This window comes from Elgaria multicarinata, chromosome 15 (genome assembly GCF_023053635.1).
Source record: "Elgaria multicarinata webbii isolate HBS135686 ecotype San Diego chromosome 15, rElgMul1.1.pri, whole genome shotgun sequence".
NCBI lineage: Eukaryota > Metazoa > Chordata > Lepidosauria > Squamata > Anguidae > Elgaria > Elgaria multicarinata.
This window is the reverse complement of record NC_086185.1, coordinates 13869814-13888993: the sequence shown is the minus strand read 5'-3', so window position 1 is coordinate 13888993 and position 19180 is coordinate 13869814. Positions and strand designations below refer to the sequence as shown.

The following is a 19180-nucleotide window of genomic DNA, read 5'->3' as shown; positions in this document are numbered from 1 at the left end:
GGGTTCTAGTCCCCACTCGGCCATGGAAACCCACTGGGTGACTTTGGGCCAGTCACAGACTCTCAGCCCAACCTACCTCACAGGGTTGTTGTTGTGAGGATAACATGGAGAGGAGGAGGATTATGTATGCTGCCTTGGGTTCCTTGGAGGAAAAAAGGCAGGATATAAATATAATAAATAAATAAATACAGATGAGCAACCACAGCAAGACACAAGTGAAAATGATCCTGTAAGTTTGCCTTCATTGGTTATGGCTGTCTGCCTTGTACTGGGGAAAAAGAAATTTGTTCTAGCGCCTTGTTGGGAGAGAGAATGTGCAACGCTTAACACAAAGATCTTTGTATTTGGCTGTTGGCAAAATATTTCTTTTGTCCAGTACAAGACAGACAGCCATACCTGGTAAAGCCAACCCTGCAGGTCCATTTTGACGTGCGCCTTGCTGTGGTTGCTCAGCTAGGCTGTAGTGCAGACCTGCTTGAACATGCATGCTCTCTAATGCATGCTCTCTTTTTTGTTGGGTTCTCGTAAGTAGAGTGTTTAGAACTATGGACTGGCCTCGTGAGAACTGCCTTGGCGGAAAAAAAGGTGGGATATAAATGTAATAATAATAATAATAATAATAATAATAATAATAATAATAATAATAATATAGTCCAGGCCCCTGATCACTATAGGATTGCCAATGCAGGATGAAGCCTTGGTATATTTTATTTGTTTACTTGTGTAAAGTCCATGTCGCCATGGGCGCTAGGAGTCCTGCTCCTTTCCACTTTCTTTTTTGCCCCTTGGTTCCCTCACCACAGAGAGGCTCATGAATATTGCAAACATGGCTCAGGCATAGTGAAGCGTCCCTCCGAAATTTCCACACAGTGCGGTCCCTCCCCCTCACTTGCGCACGCTGATTGGCCGCCTAGGTCTACTCCACAGCCTAACACCTGTGCCTGGGGCCCACCTGCACACCACAATGATTGGCCAAGTAGGGCTGTCATCCCACTGCTGGAGAGGCTGCACTGCCTGTTTGGCACACAAGGAATGAATTGCTATTAAAGGGCGAGCTCTGAACTTTGTTGAACTTCAAAAAAAGTTTTAGACAACACATCCCAGCATTCCTGACCATTGGCTACTTGCTGGGGCAGATGGGATTTGAAACCTAAAACATCTGGAGAGCACCAGGTTGGGGTAGAGAATCAGACTAGGACTGCGGATACTCAGGTTCAAATCCCTGCTCCGCCCTGAAGTTCATTGGATGACCTCCGGCCTGAACCTCGTACTCTTTAGAGGAAGGGCAAGATAACAATGTAAAGGAAAATACATAAAATATTGTATATATGCCAAAAACAAAAGTCAGAGAGAGGTAGGTAGGTAGGTGACATTAATCCTTATTTATTATACTTGAGAAAACGTGTATCTTCTTCCCTACAAGGAAATCTGGGGCAAATGATTATTGTTGTTTATATATTTATATATTACTCTATATCCAATAAAATATCCAAGTGTTGGACAATAAAAAGGGGAGAACCATCATCACAGAAATACAGGATTAAAACTTTTGAAATCAGACTGTGCAGATCAGGTTGTACCAATAATAAAATGTAGGTGTCATTTTCCACTGCAACAGGAAACCTCAAAAGTCAATATAAACCACAATAATACAAACAAAAAATAAACACTGTAAAAACAATACAATACAGAAAGTGCTCATCCTCAATGTACAACACCTCCCTTGTTCCCCAGTGAAGAACAAACACCACAAAAGCAAACCACAACAACTGGGTAACTCAGGTTGAAACTGTGTACTGGTTCAAACTGGTATGGCTGGCAGAGGAAAGAGAAAAACAGCTCAGGGGACCAGATCTAAGCTGCCGGTTGGTCCATCCCTTGTTTCAGTGGGCCTGCTCAGATGACACGCTAAGCCATGGTTAGACCGCTACCCCTTCTGCAGCAAATGGTTAGTGAGCATGTGTAAACCCTGGTTATGCAGCCACCACGGTTAGGAATGGTTCTATGCTATGTCATGGTTCACATGACACACTAAGCCATGGTTAGACCGCTACCCTGTTTGCAACAAATGGTTAGTGAGCATGTGTAAACCCTGGTTATGCAGCCACCACGGTAAGGAATGGTTCTATGCTATGTCATGGTTCACGTGACACACTAAGCCATGGTTAGACCGCTACCCTTTTTGCAGCAAATGGTTAGTGAGCATGTGTAAACCCTGGTTATGCAGCCATCACGGTTAGGAATGGTTCTATGCTATGTCATGGTTCACGTGACACACTAAGCCATGGTTAGACTGCTACCCTTTTTGCAGCAAATGGTTAGTGAGCATGTGTAAACCCTGGTTATGCAGCCATCACGGTTAGGAATGGTTCTCTGCTATGTCATGGTTCACGTGACACATTAAGCCATGGTTAGACCGCTACCCTTTTTGCAGCAAATGGTTAGTGAGCATGTGTAAACCCTGGTTATGTAGCCATCACGGTTAAGAATGGTTCAATGCTATGTCATGGTTCACGTGACACACTAAGCCATGGTTAGACCGCTACCCTTTTTGCAGCAAATGGTTAGTGAGCATGTGTAAACCCTGGTTATGCAGCCATCACGGTTAGGAATGGTTCTCTGCTATGTCATGGTTCACGTGACACATTAAGCCATGGTTAGACCGCTACCCTTTTTGCAGCAAATGGTTAGTGAGCATGTGTAAACCCTGGTTATGTAGTCATCACGGTTAGGAATGGTTCAATGCTATGTCATGGTTCACGTGACACACTAAGCCATGGTTAGACCGCTACCCTTTTTGCAGCAAATGGTTAGTGAGCATGTGTAAACCCTGGTTATGTAGCCATCACGGTTAAGAATGGTTCTATGCTATGTCATGGTTCACATGACACACTAAGCCATGGTTAGACCGCTACCCTTTTTGCAGCAAATGGTTAGTGAGCATGTGTAAACCCTGGTTATGTAGCCATCACGGTTAAGAATGGTTCTATGCTATGTCATGGTTCACATGACACACTAAGCCAGGGTTAGACCGCTACCCTTTTTGCAGCAAATGGTTAGTGAGCATGTGTAAACCCTGGTTATGTAGCCACCAAGGTTAGGAATGGTTCTCTGCTATGTCATGGTTCACGTGACACACTAAGCCATGGTTAGATCACTACCCTTTTTGCAGCAAATGGTTAGTGAGCATGTGTAAACCCTGGTTATATAGCCACCATGGTTAGGAATGGTTCTCTGCTATGTCATGGTTCACGTGACACACTAAGCCAGGGTTAGATCACTACCCTTTTTGCAGCAAATGGTTAGTGAGCATGTGTAATCCCTGGTTATGTAGCCACCACGGTTAGGAATGGTTCTCTGCTATGTCATGGTTCACGTGACACACTAAGCCATGGTTAGACCGCTACCCTTTTTGCAGCAAATGGTTAGTGAGCATGTGTAAACCCTGGATATGTAGCCACCACGGTTAGGAATGGTTCTCTGCTATGTCATGGTTCACGTGACACACTAAGCCAGGGTTAGAATGCTACCCTTTTTGCAGCAAATGGTTAGTGAGCATGTGTAAACCCTGGTTATGTAGCCACCACGGTTAGGAATGGTTCTCTGCTATGTCATGGTTCACGTGACACACTAAGCCAGGGTTAGAACGCTACCCTTTTTGCAGCAAATGGTTAGTGAGCATGTGTAAACCCTGGTTATGTAGCCACCACGGTTAGGAATGGTTCTCTGCTATGTCATGGTTCACGTGACACACTAAGCCAGGGTTAGATCACTACCCTTTTTGCAGCAAATGGTTAGTGAGCATGTGTAAACCCTGGTTATGTAGCCATCACGGTTAGGAACGGTTCTCTGCTATGTCATGGTTCACGTGACACACTAAGCCATGGTTAGACTGCTACCCTTTATGCAGCAAATAGTTAGTGAGCATGTGTAAACCCTGGTTATGTAGCCATCACGGTTAGGAACGGTTCTCTGCTATGTCATGGTTCACGTGACACACTAAGCCATGGTTAGACCACTACCCTTTATGCAGCAAATAGTTAGTGAGCATGTGTAAACCCTGGTTATGTAGCCATCACGGTTAGGAACAGTTCTCTGCTATGTCATGGTTCACGTGACACACTAAGCCATGGTTAGACCGCTACCCTTTATGCAGCAAATAGTTAGTGAGCATGTGTAAACCCTGGTTATGTAGCCACCACGGTTAGGAATGGTTCACACAACACGCTAAGCTACAATGTTCAGCTCGAAGTGCTTAACCACCATCGCTTAGTGTGCCGTCTGAACAGGGTCAGTGTGAAAGCAGCCAGCCTCCAACCAACGCCCACCTCCTCACCTGATCAGGTAGAGTTCGTTGTTCCAAGGATAGATATTCAGGACTGGACCAACTCCGATCATGTGGTTGCGGCAGCCGCCCACGTTCTCAATGTACTCGTGTTTCAGCGGCACTTTGGTGAGGAGCTCAAAGTCATCCGGGGCTTGCTGGAGCACCTGCTCAGCTGCGTAGAAGCCGTCCACCAGCAGTGTCCGCCCGCCTGTCCCTTCGTGCCGGAGGCAGTGGAACACCTGGATGCTGTAGAGGGCAAGGAAGGAGCCAGTCCGTCAACAGTCGGGAGAGAAACTAAACCGACAGGGGCAGAAACTTGTAGATAGAAGGGAGCGAATGGAAGAGAGAGATGAAGGAGCCCTACTTTTTAACCAAGAATTTTTAGTTTTATTTCGAAATAGTTAACAAAATTAAGGCAAGAAAGAGATCATAATAATAAATCAAGATCACTAAAGAAACAAAGGAATTCACTCATTATTCACACGGCTTGGGACCACAATACCTGATGGAACGCCTCTCCCAACATGAACCTATCCGTACACTGTGCTCAACATCTAAGGTCCTCCTCCGAGTGCCTACTCCGAGGGAAGCTCGGAGGATGGCAGCAAGGGAGAGGGCCTTTTCAGTGGTGGCCCCCAATTATGGAACGATCTCCCCGATGAGGATTGCCTGGCGCCAACATTGTTATCTTTTCAGCTCCAGATCAAGACTTTTCTCTTCTCCCAGGCATTTAACAGCATGTAACAACATATGCTAAATTTGTTTGTTTTTTAATGGACCCCAGAACTGTTGTTGTTTAAATGGATACTGTTGTTTTTATATTTTTGATGGTGGCTTTTTTTTGGTAAACTTTTATAAACCGCCCAGAGAGCTTTGGCTATGGGGCGGTATATAAATGAAATAAATAAATAAATAAATAAATAAATAAATAAATAAATATAATCATTAGTCTATAACCAATAATGGCCTAAGTAGGAACCCAATACTTAATGAAAGAGTAGAAATGCAATTTATGCAATATACAAAAGAAGTGTGTGTGCCTGTTATTTTGTGTCCATTAGTAGGGATGCTGGAAAAATCTGCAAAGGATCTGATCTGCGGATTCCAGAGAAGACCCGCTTTTCCCAAGTCACATGGATTCCACGGACTTGAGTACCATTTTTAAAAAAACACCAATCAGGAATTTTATACAAATTTAGCCATAGAAAAATACATAAAATAAAAGAAACAACTAGCCACAAATGTGCATTCCCTCCATAGGCCAAAACAGGTAAATGAATATTTTGGGAGCATTCGTGCATTTTTGCAAGTCCAAATTTGTGCAAATGCGAAATTGCGTGAATTTTTTTTTTGGGGGGGGAATCCCCGATTCTGCCAATGAAGGGGTGAAAGGTACTTGACAATCCACAAAATGCAGATGGAATAGATTTTACAAAATCCATACATTAGTCATGTATAAGTCAGAAAAAACACAGGCACCTGTACTTGGTTGGAATTTGATCAAAAGTTTGAAGAGCTTCAAGAAAGGACATAAATGGAACGCATTCCAGTTTGGGAGCAACCTAGGAGAAAGCCCTAATATCTTTCTTAAAGTTAGGATTCCATAATATCTTTCTTAAAGTTCGGATTCTTTACTTGCTGGGTAAGTTTATACATAGTCATAGTCTCCTAGATTTAATCACTAATGGAGCAATTGCTGTCCTTTTCAGCTTGTTTTCTTTTTCGGCGAGATTTTAAACTTTGGGTTCTGTGTGTCATGGACATTCTCCCTAAATCTGGTCCAAAGTCAATGCTGTTGGAGCCTGAACATAATTCAGGGTGTAATTCGAGCAGGGCTCAGGCTGAATGTAATTCACGTAGGTCAAAGTGCAGCATATTCCTTTCTACTGGAGCTCTCTGGAGCAGGGCTATGTTAGGATGATGGCCAGTTTTTAACTTGCAGAAGGAAAACACGAAACCATGTTCATCAGTAATAAGGGCAGGGCTACATATTTTCCTATTGGCACTCTACAGAACCACCATAAAAAGCTGGAAGAGATCCTCATGGCTGAGAATCCCTTAAATATCCTTCGTGGTCATACCCTTAATTATACCCCTGGCTTTTTTTTTAAAGGATTGGGTACCAGGTGATGAGAAAGACACTGGAGAACCATTCCCAGTCAGCACTGACAATGCTGGGCTACACAGGAAAATAGCAGCTTAGATCATCACAGGAAACAATTATTTTGCTAGAGGAAATTCTGTAGACACTGGCCATTCAGAAGATGCCTTAAACCATGGTGATTAAGGCTTTTTTGTTAACCACCATGGTTTAAGGTGTCTTCTGAACAGGGCCACTATCTTCTAACAAAGTACAGGCTGAAACACGTCGGTCTTTCTGAAAATAAATATTTTGCATCCTGAGAATCCGTTTCTCCTTTTCTTAACCTACAGAGGAAAATAGCAGCTTCCTATGCTACTAACAACCCACCTTATATGGAGTTGGAGCATTTGTCCAACTAGCTCGGCGTTGCATGCAAGGGGATGCAGAGACCATCTTGAGATTGTTGTTGGCACATGCCTAAGATTACAGCCTTAGAAGGACAGAAATCGCAACCCCTGCAAGTATCATTTATGAGTCTGTTTCACAAAATAATTGCTCCAAGTCATACAAAAAACCCAAGGAGCTATGATGGCCCTAAGAACCCCAACCCCATCCCCGCAAATCCACACAACGTAATACCTTAACAATTCTAAGATCACAGAAAATGTGCAAACTTTCGAGACCTCCAGATCCCTTGATCTTGAATGCTTTGCGCGTTCTGAATGATCTTTCAGCGGACGTAATAAAAGCATGACGCTATATGGATTTTGGAAAATAACTGCTATGCACGTGGCTGAAATAACCTGCACTTTCTGAAAAATGAGCAGAATTAATTGCAAAAACAGCAGCAGCAGCTAAAACTGCTCGCTTCTTCAAAGCACTTGGACTGAAAGGAGTAAACCGCCTACAAGTCACTCTTGCTATTTTTCTGCTTCTTCTTGCGCAATTGGCACATACCCACAGGGCTCTTGGAAGTAGGTGGTGTCCGTATGGCGGTCTAAAGCCAGCTTGGTGTAAGCCGTGTCTCCCCGGGAGAAGTCAGAGGTGAAGTACCACATCCTGCCATAGATCGTTTCCCTAGAAGAAGGAGGAGGAAGAAGAGGAGGAAGAAGAGAGATGAACAAAGGTTCACCAACCACATAAGGGTTACCGGGCAGACTCAGAACTACAACCTTGAGGAGGGGCCGTGGTTCAGTGGTGGAACATTTGCTTTACATGCAGAAGGTCCCCAGTTCAATACCCGTCATCTCCAAGTAGGGCTGGAAAAACTCCTGCCTGGAGCCCTGGAGGGCTGCTGCTGCCAGTCAGTGTCGACAATACTGGGTTAGATGGGTCTGACTCAATGGGCCTGTTCAGACGACGTATTAAACCACGGTTAGGCCACTAATCCTTTTGCAGCAAATGGTTAGTGAACGGGTTTAAAATGTGGTAATGTAGCCGCCATGGTTAGGAATGGTTCACACAACACGCCAAGCTGTAACGTTTAGCTCAAAATGCTTAAGCACCGTAGCTCAGCTTCTTGTCTGAACATAGTCAGTATAAAGGCAGCTTCCTATGTTCGCAACCTAAAATTTTAGCAAGTCATTAAGGCAGAAGTGGCTGGGGGGAAACGCTTGCTATGAAGACACATGCACACAGATCCCTATTGCAAATTGAAGATTTCTGATTTCAGGCAGGAAAAACTCCTGCCCGAAACCCTGGAGAAATGATGCTGCCAGTCCGTGTTGACAATACTGCGCTAGATGGATTAAGGGTCTGACTCAGTATAAGGCAGTATGAAGCCACATGCAATGACCAGTCACAGAAATAGGAAAGTGGCACGATCCCAGTTCACCACCTCCAATAATACAGCTTGATCCTTCGCACGCTTGTTCAGAAATAATTCCAACAGACATCAAACTCACAAGGGTGCCTGAAATTGCACCAATGGAAGGTCAGGCAACCCAGATGGATATTTTTATTTTTTTGCATGTATTCCCTGGTATAATTTTTATTAATTCATTTTTTCAAAATGTTCTGGGTACAATTTTCCTTTTTAAGCATTTATTATCAAAAGTTTTATATACTATATATGGAAAATAAATTAATAAAGGTTTCTCCCGGGGCAGCTTATAGCACATTACAAAATTTAAAAAATGATGTTTAAAAAACAGCAGCAACAATCCACACACATTAAAATGACATAAAAAGGAACAGTGTACAAAAACAGAGAAGTAAGATCACAAGGTAGATGCAAGTTGAACCTCTCTGGGAGAGAGCACTCTACTGCCAAGGTGCCAGCACTGAAAAGGCCCTCATCTTATTTACTTATTTATTTATTTATTACATTTTTATACCGCCCAATAGCCGAAGCTCTCTGGGAGGTTCACAAAAATTAAAACCATAATAAAACAACAGCTGCCTCATATAGCCTGGTAATGTCTTCCCCAACCTGGTAGCCTCCAGATATTTTGGACTCCAATTCCCAACATCCCCAGCCAGCAGGACCAATGGTCAGGAATGGCGCCAGGTTGAAGAAACTTGTTGTAGATCTTGCAGGGGTAAAAATATTTGTTAACTTGAGAACAAATCTGGGTGGATTTGACAAGAACACCTGGGAAAGGAAAACTTAAGTCTTAACAAATCAACATGGAAAGCAGCGAACAGTTATTGGACCCAACAGTGATAAGGGCTGGATGTTCCCAAACCAGAGAGGGCACTTGGAAATGATTTAGGCCAGGACATCTACAGACTGCCTCGAGAAAGAGAGAAAGAGGAAGCAGGCAGGCAACTAATGAAAATTCCTTATTTCCTAATCCTCAAGCAATGTCATTTTAGTTGGAAGGAAAATGTATTTTCTCGCCCTTTCCTCTGGAGTCCAGGGTGCTGTTTTGATCTTTGGGTCTCCCAGGGCCAAGGCTGCCCTCCTAACCTTGCCTGTCAAAACAGGAAATCGCACTCGCCGTGAACAGCAAAACATTCCCAGCCTGTTGAAAGAGCTTGTCTCTTGTTCTCTGCTCTGGCTGTTCTTGGAAAGAGTGTGTAAGATTTTTAAAATTATTTTTTTGTGGTGGAGAAAGTGGGGAGGTTTTCCCAGGTCTGCGCAGGAACACGATGGCTTGGTTTTCTCATCACGACAAGGAAAAGGAAAGGAACCTCTCGTGCAAGCACTTGAGTCATTGCTGACTCCTAGAGGGACGCCTGCTTTCGCTGACATTTCCTTGGCAGACTTTGGTTTGCCATTGCCTTCCCCAGTCACAGTTACCTTTCCCCCAGCTAGCTGGGTACTCATTTTACCGACCTCGGAAGGATGGAAGGCTGAGTCGACCTGAGCCAGCTGCCTGAGAACCAGCTTCCGCTGGGATCGAACTCAGGCCGTGGGGAGAGTTTATGTAACAAGAGCGGCTAAACAATTGAGTCCCTGGTGATTTAGTGTTGCATCTGAACCTGGACTTCTGGCTCTCCCCTGACAAGAAAAAAACCATGGCTTGTTTTAAGGTGTCGGGGAGAGATAAACCAGATTTCTGGATTCAGAAACAACGCTAAACAAACCAGGGTTGTTTAGCCGCTCCTGCTTCCAGTGGGAGTGATGGGACAGGGAGAACGACAACCAATATTTTTTTTTTAAAAAATGTGGGCTGTTGTGATGTGCAAACTGGGCAAATGACCCACGTCAGACGTCATGGTGCAGGTATGACCTTGGTGGGAGAGGGAGAATCCAAGCAGATAATTTCCCCTACAACCTAATCCCAGTTGCCGTGGAAAACTCTGCGGTGTCTCATCTCCCGAGGTTACTGTTTACCGAAATATGCTAAAAGCAGGGATAGAAGGCAAAAAAGGTCTCCATCATTCCTCCTGCCCTGACTTCCAGGGCTTTGAATAGATGGAGGGCGCCTATCTCTGAGCTGTCCTGTCCACTTATACAGCGCAATCTTTGCATTCTTTGTCGAAATATGGTTAAATTACATTCTTCGTGGGCTTTAACACAGAGAATGGACCTTTTTAAAATGCTGCTTTTTTTTTTGCGGGGGGAGATTGCACTGACCACTTTATTTTGGTGTGTTAGAAACGTGTTGGTGGACATTGCCTTCTTTTATTAGTTATTTGCTACATTTCTATCCCGCCTTTTTACATCTTGCGAGGAACCCAAAACAGCTTCTATGGTCCTCCTCTATTTCCCCCCATCTTCACAACAACCCTGTGAGGTAGGTTAGGCTGAGAGACAGGGACTGGCTCAAAGTCACCCACTCAGCTTCCTGGTCTAGTAGGGACTAGAACCTGGATCTTCTAAGTCCCAGTCCAGTACTCTAACCGCTACACTACGCTGGCTCTCTTTTGGCAAAATCCAAATATGTTAATCTGTATTACAATGAGAACTCAAGGTCTGTAAAGTGGATGAAAAGAAAAGATTGTTTATTCTTGTTGTTGTTTATTCTTGTTGTTTTTATTATTATTATTGTTTATTGTTATCTTCATCTTCATCATCTCTCTTTTCTCGCTCATGGCAGTTTTTCCAGATGGACATGACGGGCTTTGCCATGTTTATTTATTTATTGCATTTATATCCAGACTTTTTTCCTCCAAGGAACCCAAGGCGGCGTACATAATCCTCCTCCTTTCCATTTTATCCTCACAACAACAACCCTGTGAGGTGGGGGTTGGGCTGGGAGTCTGTGACTGGCCCAAAGTCACCCAGTGAGCTTCCATGGCCGAGTGGGGACTAGAACCCAGATCTCAACATCTAAGGTTCAACATCTAAGGTCCTCCTCCGGGTGCCTACTCCGAGAGAGGCTCGGAGTGTGGCAACGAGGGACAGGGCCTTTTCGGTGGTGGCCCCCAGACTGTGGAATGATCTCCCTGATGAGGCTCGCCTGGCACCAACGCTGCTATCTTTCCGGCGCCAGGTTAAGACTTTCCTCTTTGCCCGGGCATATGGCGGCACATCCTAATTACCCACATGTTTAGTTTTTAATTGGTTTTTAATGCTCTATGTGTGTATGTACTGTGTTTTAGAGTTTTAAATTTTGTATTCTTGTTTTTATCTCAATTTTAGAATTTCTGTAAACCGCCCAGAGAGCCCTGGCTATGGGAGCGGTATATAAGTATAATAAATAAATAAATAAATAAATAATAAAATCTCCCGACTCCCAATCCAACACCTTAGCCACTATACTACACTGTTGTCGTCGTCATTAGGCTGCTACCAAAGCCCTCTCACAATTTACCTTATCAAGCTGATTCTCTCCGCTAAGATCTCAGTGTCTTCTTTTGTGGGGGGAACGTTTTCCACAAAAGCAATCCCGTAGAGCAAGAAGTTCTGCAGGAATTCCTTCAGGCCCTCGTTGGTCTCCAGGAAGCTCTGGCAGTCCACGGAAGGCACCTGGGCTTCCTGGTAGATCTGGGCGTTCCAGAGGATCCGCGGATGCATCACCTGCTGCTTTTGCCCCTCGTAGCTGTTCTTCAGCAGCCATTCCAGCCCGTACCTGGTCACGTGGCCGTCTGGCCCTGGGGGTGGAGGAGGAGGAAGAGACACACATAGGGTTAGTGCGAACGTCCTTCAAAACAGAGGGAGTCGAACCTCTTTCAGCCCAAGGGCCGAACTCCATTTCAGAAAAGCTCTCGGACGGAGGCCACACTCCAGTGGTGAAAAGATAAGGGGTGGGGCCAGGACAGGACCAAAGACAGCATATTTTAGCTTAAAGTTCTTACTGCCCGGAACTTAGCCTGAAGAGGGGCACCTCAACCTTTTAGAAGAGAGGGAGGAAGTGAACATGTAAAATCCTGGAGACCACCAAAATATCAGTGACTGGGGTGCGGGCTTCTAGGGAACCCTGGAGGGCTGGAGGCCGGGTGGATTTGTCCCATGGGCCTGAGGTTCAACACATCCGTGTTAGAGAGAAATGTGAATAGCTGTTAGCTTTTATATATTTAAAGAAGAAGAAAAAGAGAGAGGAGTCCACTCTTTGTTCCTTCCAGCAACATTTGGTGCAAACCTTTGTTTCGGGTTCAAAACATATAATTCTAACCCAGCCAATGTCTCCAGAGGGCTTAATTCCAGTCTAGGTGCCACCACTGAGAAGGCCCTGCCTCAGGCAATTACCTGCCTGGCCTCCAGAGACAGGAACAACACAAGCTGGGCTTCCAATGACAACCTTACTAAATGATCAAGCTCATACAGGAGGTGCTGGTCTTTCCAGTATTTATCAAAAACATTTTTACCGTGCCTTTCTGTCAGAAAGACCCTTGAGGTCCTGGAGAGATACTGCCAGTCAGAGCAGACATTATTAGATAGCAGAAACAGCCCACATGTTTTCCGCTGCAAGTTGTTTTATTTATTTATTTATTTTTGCATTTATATCCCACTTTTTTTCCTCCAAGAAACCCAAGGCGGCATACATAATCCTCCTCTCCATTTTATCCTCACAACAACAACCCTGTGAGGTAGGCTGGGCTGAGAGTCTGTGACTGGCCCAAAGTCACCCAGTGCAGGGCTCATAACTCCATATTCAGGTCTTTTTTTAGGGAGTTTAGGGTACTTTCAGGTCAAAAAAGTGGACCAAAATAGGGACCTCATAAAAACTATGGAAACAACAAAAACGTCACTCAAAAGAATGTGTTTTTTAAAAAAACAAAAACAAAACCCAACCACTAAGCCAGTTAAGGTCAAACCAAAAAACTTTTTTTAAACACTTTTCAATGCATATTAACTCTTTAAGTCCAATTTTCAGCTTGTCTTTTAACATTAACTCAACTTTTAAGATCATCGATTATTTTAGCCATATTAAATGACCAAAAATAAGGTTTTGTTGAATAATTTATGTAAGTTTTTATGATTTTCAGTGTAATCTTTTAGGCAAGTTGCAGCAATTCAGGCCCAATGTCTTTAAAAATTGGTAAGTTTCAACCTTTCGTCCCGGGTACGACGTTAAACTGCCTCTTCAGGGTACTTCCCCCTTGTTAAGGTTTTATTTTTTTTGCCCTGGAGTCTTTCCTCCTCGGCTGGGATTTCTTCCATTTCTTGTGGTAGCTGTACCTTTCGTCTTTCCTGGAGGTCTCCCTTGGCCATTTCTTGTGTTTTTTCCATCCCGAAACTGTTAGGTTATTGAAGGCCTAAGATTGCTTTTCTTTTCTTTTTGTTATAGGTGCTTGGAGAATATACGGAAAAAAAATTAGGTCAAAAGTTTAACTTTGTTAAACGGGGAAGTGCCGTCCTAGTAAAGATTGGTTACTACAAAAGGATTCACTTGGACATCAAATCGGGACATGGGCAAAAATTATAAGTGACACTAAAGGATTCTGTATTGTTTGTGACTCTAAAATAAATGTTACCAAAGGTTTTGAAAAAATCAGTCAACATGTTGCCACAAGAAAACATTAAAAAAACTGTGAAATAAAACGTCATACCCGGGATGAAAGGCTGAAAGGTTGAAACTTACCAATTTTTAAATACATCGGGCCTGAATTGCTGCAACATGCCTAAAAAATTATACTGAAAATCATGAAAATTTACGTAAATTATTCAAAAAAAAATTCATATACCCATTTTTAGGGACTTCCGGGACCTAGGATTTTAAAAAAGGGATTTATTTATTTATTTATTTATTTATTACATTTCTATACCGCCCAATAGCCAGAGCTCTCTGGGCGGTTCACAAAAATTAAAAACATTCAAAGTATAAAACAACAGTATAAAACCATAGTATAAAATACGATATAAAAGCTCAACCAGATAAAAACAGCAGCAATGCAAAATTACGAATTTAAAACACCAAGTTAAAATTTATTTATAGACTGTTAAAATGCTGGGAGAATAAAAAGGTCTTCACTTGGCGTCTAAAAGCATATCATGTAGGTGCCAAGCGAACCTCCTTAGGGAGCTCATTCCACAGCCGAGGTGCTACAGCAGAGAAGGCCCTCCTCCTGGTAGCCACCTGCTTTTAGGGTAGGGTGACCAACTGTCAGGATTTCCCCGGATTTGTCCTGGTTTTTGTTCTTTCCATAGTGTCAGGGGGGATTTTCTATAATTTTCAATAATGTCCTGGAATGACACACCTTCCCCTTTAAGGCTGCCATTAGCATGGCAGGAGGGAGTGACATGCTTTCTTGAGGCACATCATTCCCCCACCCTGAGCTCCAATTGAGGTCTTAAAGGGGAAAGTGGGTCATTGGTGGACATTATAGAAAAGGCCCCAATTGGAGTGGATGGTGGTGGTGCCGAATGAAATCCTTTCCCCTCCTCCACTCCAATCGGGTTCTTTAAGGTGGCGGGGGAATAACGTACTTTTTGCAGGACTCAGAAAGCTGCTTCCCCCCCCCCCCCACACACTAGGTGTCCTCTTTTTTGGTTTCCCAAATATGGTCACCCTATTTTAGGGGCTTTGTTTCAGTTTAGGGAGTTTTAGGGACTTTATGAGCCCTGCCCAGTGGGTTTTCATGGTTGAGTGGGGACTAGAACCTGGATCTCCCGACTCCCAGTCCAACACTTTAGCCACTACGCCACATCACACCAAACTTGTTAAGGCGGAAGGGGGGAGGTACTTCCTATGAAGACACCCGCGCACACAGCCCTACTGCAAATGGAAGATTTCTGATTTCAAAAATGTGGAAACCCCCTGGAGAACCGTCTCCTCCCAGGTTCCCTCCCTCACCAAGCCCCAGCCTTTCGGGTTGAGTCTGGGGGGAAGAGAAACTCACAGGTGAGAAAGAGCGTGGTCTCATCCATGCGGACAGTTTTTGGCTGGATGCATAGATCCACACTGGCTGTGTCCAGGCTGCGCTGGTTGGTTTTCGAGTTATAGCAGGATGCTGAGCGGCAGTGGTCTCGCAGCCAGACGTAGTCAAAGCGCATGACGGTCTCCCCGTACTTCAGCTCTGGGAAGGCAACGCGGTTCAGGATGAGGAGTCTTTTCCCATCCACCACTGAAATGTTGGCGTTCCTAGCCGTCAGCCCCCACGGCTTCACATGCGTTGGAAGTCTTTCATTCGAGACAGCGAAGCCTTCGAGCAAACTGATACAGCTGCCGGAGTTGGACATGTTGCCCCCACCCTGCATGTCCGCTGGTACCACTATAGCCCCTGAGGGAGTGGGAGGTTCCCCACAGCAGTGGGGAAGGGACAGCCGTAGAACTCTGCCCTTTGGAGAATGTGGATAGGGAGACATTTTCCTCCCTCTCTCAAAATACTAGAACCCATGAAACTGATTGGTGGGAGATCCAGGGCAAATAAAAACAAGGACTTTGTTGAAGTCCTGGATTAGGACTGGTTTTTGTACTTTCCATATTTCTGTACAAGTCTGCAAAACCTGGAAGAACTGAAGACTCAGCATCAGACAATCAGCTTAAAGGTCAAGTTTGCAGGTGGACTTTATTGAATTATTGGGATGATGCAAAGGTGTAATTGTCTCATCATTGCCAATTAGTGGTTTCATCATTTGTTCAGGGAAGTGTATATATAGAGAGATTTTGGAGCATTGTAACCAGATTAAAATATTCTCTCTGCTGCTGTGAGCCCTGCTGTGACGTGTATATGACCAAGTGTGTGAGTATGTTAGTGTAAATTTGTATTGCCATAAACTGTGTTATTTTCTATCAGTAAAATACTTTATTTTTGTACCAAACAAAACAGACTCTGTCTTGAAGTTAATTTGGTCTTTGCTGATTTCATAGTTAAGAACCGCTGTTACTCTGCTACTTCACTGGTATAGTGAATAAAGGGTTTAAAAAAATAATACCCCTCAAGACTTCACACAGCGCATAGTTAAATTATGGAACTCACTACCACAGGATGTAGTGATGGCCACCAATCTGGATGGCTTTAAAAGAGGGGTTGGATAAATTCCTGGAGAAGGCCATCAATAGCTACTAGCCCTGATGGTTGTGTGCTATCTCCAGTATTAAAGACAGTATGCCTACATACACCAGTTGCTGGGGAACATGGGTGGGAGGGTGCTCTTGCACCATGGCCTGTCTTGTTGGTCCCTGGCCGATGGCTGGTTGGCCACTGTGTGAACAGAGTGCTGGACTAGATGGGCCTTTGGTCTGATCCAGCATCAGGGCTCTTCTTATGTTCTTATGGGCTGCTGATGTACCCTGGCTTCAAAGTGTATGGACTCCAAAGCTATGCACTTCTTAGGGAAGTCTGCCACTTAGTGACTGAAGGTGTTACTGTAGGCTTCCACCACATGGACACATTTAAATTAAGTAAAATTCATTAGTGCGTTTTAAAGACAAAATCACCCTGAGGTGCACACCCCTAGGGTCCTCTTCGTATGTACGCCAAGTTTCAAGTGTCTAGGTTTTACGGTCTTGGTGCTGATGTTTGGACAGACAAACACACATCCTCTTCTATCACTATAGCTATTACCTCCAGTATCAGAGGCAGCAGGAGGGTGCTGTTGGGCTCATATCCTGCGTGTGAGTTTCCAAAAGGGATCTGTTTGGCCATTATGGAAAACAGCATGAGAGGCTAGATAGGCCTGATCCAGAAGGGCTTTTCTTACATTTTTATGAATGGCCCCTGCCCAGGTTCCTCCAGGTAAGATGCTAACAGCAACTAATATGCACCAATAGCACACTCATTCTCTGAATGGGGATCACTATGTGGCCAAAACAGTCCAATCCACGAAGAAGAGAAAGCAGTTGATTTGGGGGGAAACCCAAGATTTGCAGAAATACAAAAAATCTTAGAAAGAATATTAATGGGTGACCCCAAAATATTAATGGGGGACAGAGTATGTTAAGTGGAGGACCTCAAAAATATTAATGGGGGGAAAGAGTATGTTAAATGCGGGACAGAGTATGTTAAATGGGGCGCCTCAAGATATTAATGGGGGGACTGAATATGTTAAGTGGGGGACCCCAAAATATTAATGAGGGACAGAGTATGTTAAATGGGGAGCCCCAAAATATTAATGGGGGGACCGAATATGTTAAGTGGGGGACCCCCAAATATTAATGAGGGACAGAGTATGTTAAATGGGGAGCCCCAAAATATTAATGGGGGGACTGAATATGTTAAGTGGGGGACCCCAAAATATTAATGGGGGGACTGAATATGTTAAGTGGGGGACCCCAAAATATTAATGGGGACAGAATATGTTAAGTGGGGGACCCCAAAATATTAATGGGGGAAAGAGTATGTTAAGTGGTGGACCCCCAAATATTAATGAGGGACAGAGTATGTTAAATGGGGAGCCCCAAAATATTAATGGGGGGACCGAATATGTTAAGTGGGGGACCCCAAAATATTGATGGGGGGACTGAATATGTTAAGTGGGGGACCCCAAAATATTAATGGGGACAGAGTATGTTAAGTGGGGGACCCCAAAATATTAATGGGGAGACTGGTGGGGGTGGGAGAAATGGGAATAGATTGGTGTCTCCTGGAAAAGAGTCTGGCTGATATCCTGAACAGGAGTACTTTCCCCCAGGAAGGCACCTGAGTGCTCCTGCCCTCCCCCATCCTGGGCCTCCGAAGCCCCTCGCCCCCCGTCTCCTTACCCAAGTGATCTTCGCTCAATTGCCAGGCACAGTTTAGCGACTCTGGGGCTGTGTGATGCCAACGGGTCGAAGCCGGAAGGATCGTCCTGCAGCTGAGCCGCCATGGCATCTGGCAGCTGAGACCCTTCTTCACCAGGCGGTGGGAGCTGGAGAACAGGCGCAACACCGGACGGCCCCACATCCTGAGAAAGGGAGGCCAAAGAGAGAGAGGGAGGGAGGGAGGGGTCTCAGTGACTTGGGCCAACATTGGCAGCACGCACAAAACACACTGCAACACCAAGCCTGGCGTTCCCTCTGGACGTGGCAAGAGCAGAAGGTCAAATGCTGCATGATCCAAGCAAGAGAGAAAAGAGCCAGTGTGGTGTAGTGGCGAAGGTGTTGGACTGGGAGCCGGGAGATCCGGGTTCTAGTCCCCACTCAGCCATGGAAACCCACTGGGTGACTTTGGGCCAGTCACAGACTCTCAGCCCAGCCTACCTCACAGGATTGTTGTTGTGAGAATAAAATGGAGACGAGGAGGCTGTACACCACCTTGGGTTCCTTGGAGGAAAAAAGGCGGGGTATAAATGTAATAAATAATAATAAAAATAATAAATAATAATGTCAGGGAAGCAGAAATTCAGGCTCAGAGGCCAAATCCAGCCCTCAGGGTGGGGGGAGAAAGCCCCGTACCCTTCTGTCAACCACCTATCATTTGGTGATTTTCTGGATTTATGCATGTTTCCCTCCATTCTAAAAAGCTGAAATGCCTCCCCTAAGGCTTAGTTACTAAGATGTAAGCTACAATATGATGGTATTATTATTATTATTATTATTATTATTATTATTATTATTATTATTATTGCATTTTCAGCCTCGCCCCTTTGGCCACACCCCTTCTGCCTTCGGGCCAGCCCGCCACTAGAATGTGGCCCCTGGGAGCTTCTCCAACATGGAATTAGGCCCTGGGGATGAAAGAGGTTCTGCTTGCCTGAGCCATGTGATATGCCTTGGGCTACCTGAATTTTGGGGTGTGTGTGTCTATCTATCTCTTGAGAGCCTCAGAAAGCTCCAAAGAGGAGCAGGCTGCTCCTCCAACTCCAAACCCCATCTGCCCCGAGATTTAGCTTTTGGGGAGGCTGCAACTTCCCCACTGGGGGTTGGCCTGCATTCCCCTTGAGGGGAACCTTTACGTCCAAGAGAGAAGTTTGCAGCTGAAAAGGAGAAGACCAAGGCCACGTTGTGGATAGAATCATAAATCGCATTTCAGAGGCTTGTTAAAACCAGAGTGGAATTAAGATATGGCTGGTTGGG

The 19180-nt window shown here is 44.6% G+C and overlaps 1 protein-coding gene across 5 annotated transcripts in view; it reads right to left on the bottom strand.

The window, feature by feature from the left end:
• Window positions 1–19180, bottom strand: part of TMLHE (trimethyllysine hydroxylase, epsilon) — a 32733-nt gene that overhangs the window by 4233 nt on the left and 9320 nt on the right. For all 5 annotated transcript variants that reach the window (XM_063141886.1, XM_063141888.1, XM_063141887.1 and 2 more), the window contains exons 2-6: window positions 17888–18069; window positions 15084–15260; window positions 11615–11894; window positions 7368–7487; window positions 4337–4573 (exon numbers count right to left, since the gene is read on the bottom strand). In XM_063141886.1, coding sequence (XP_062997956.1) covers window positions 4337–4573; window positions 7368–7487; window positions 11615–11894; window positions 15084–15260; window positions 17888–18068 — 995 coding nt within the window. In that variant the 5' untranslated portion in view covers window position 18069. The remainder of the gene's footprint in view (window positions 1–4336; window positions 4574–7367; window positions 7488–11614; window positions 11895–15083; window positions 15261–17887; window positions 18070–19180) is intronic.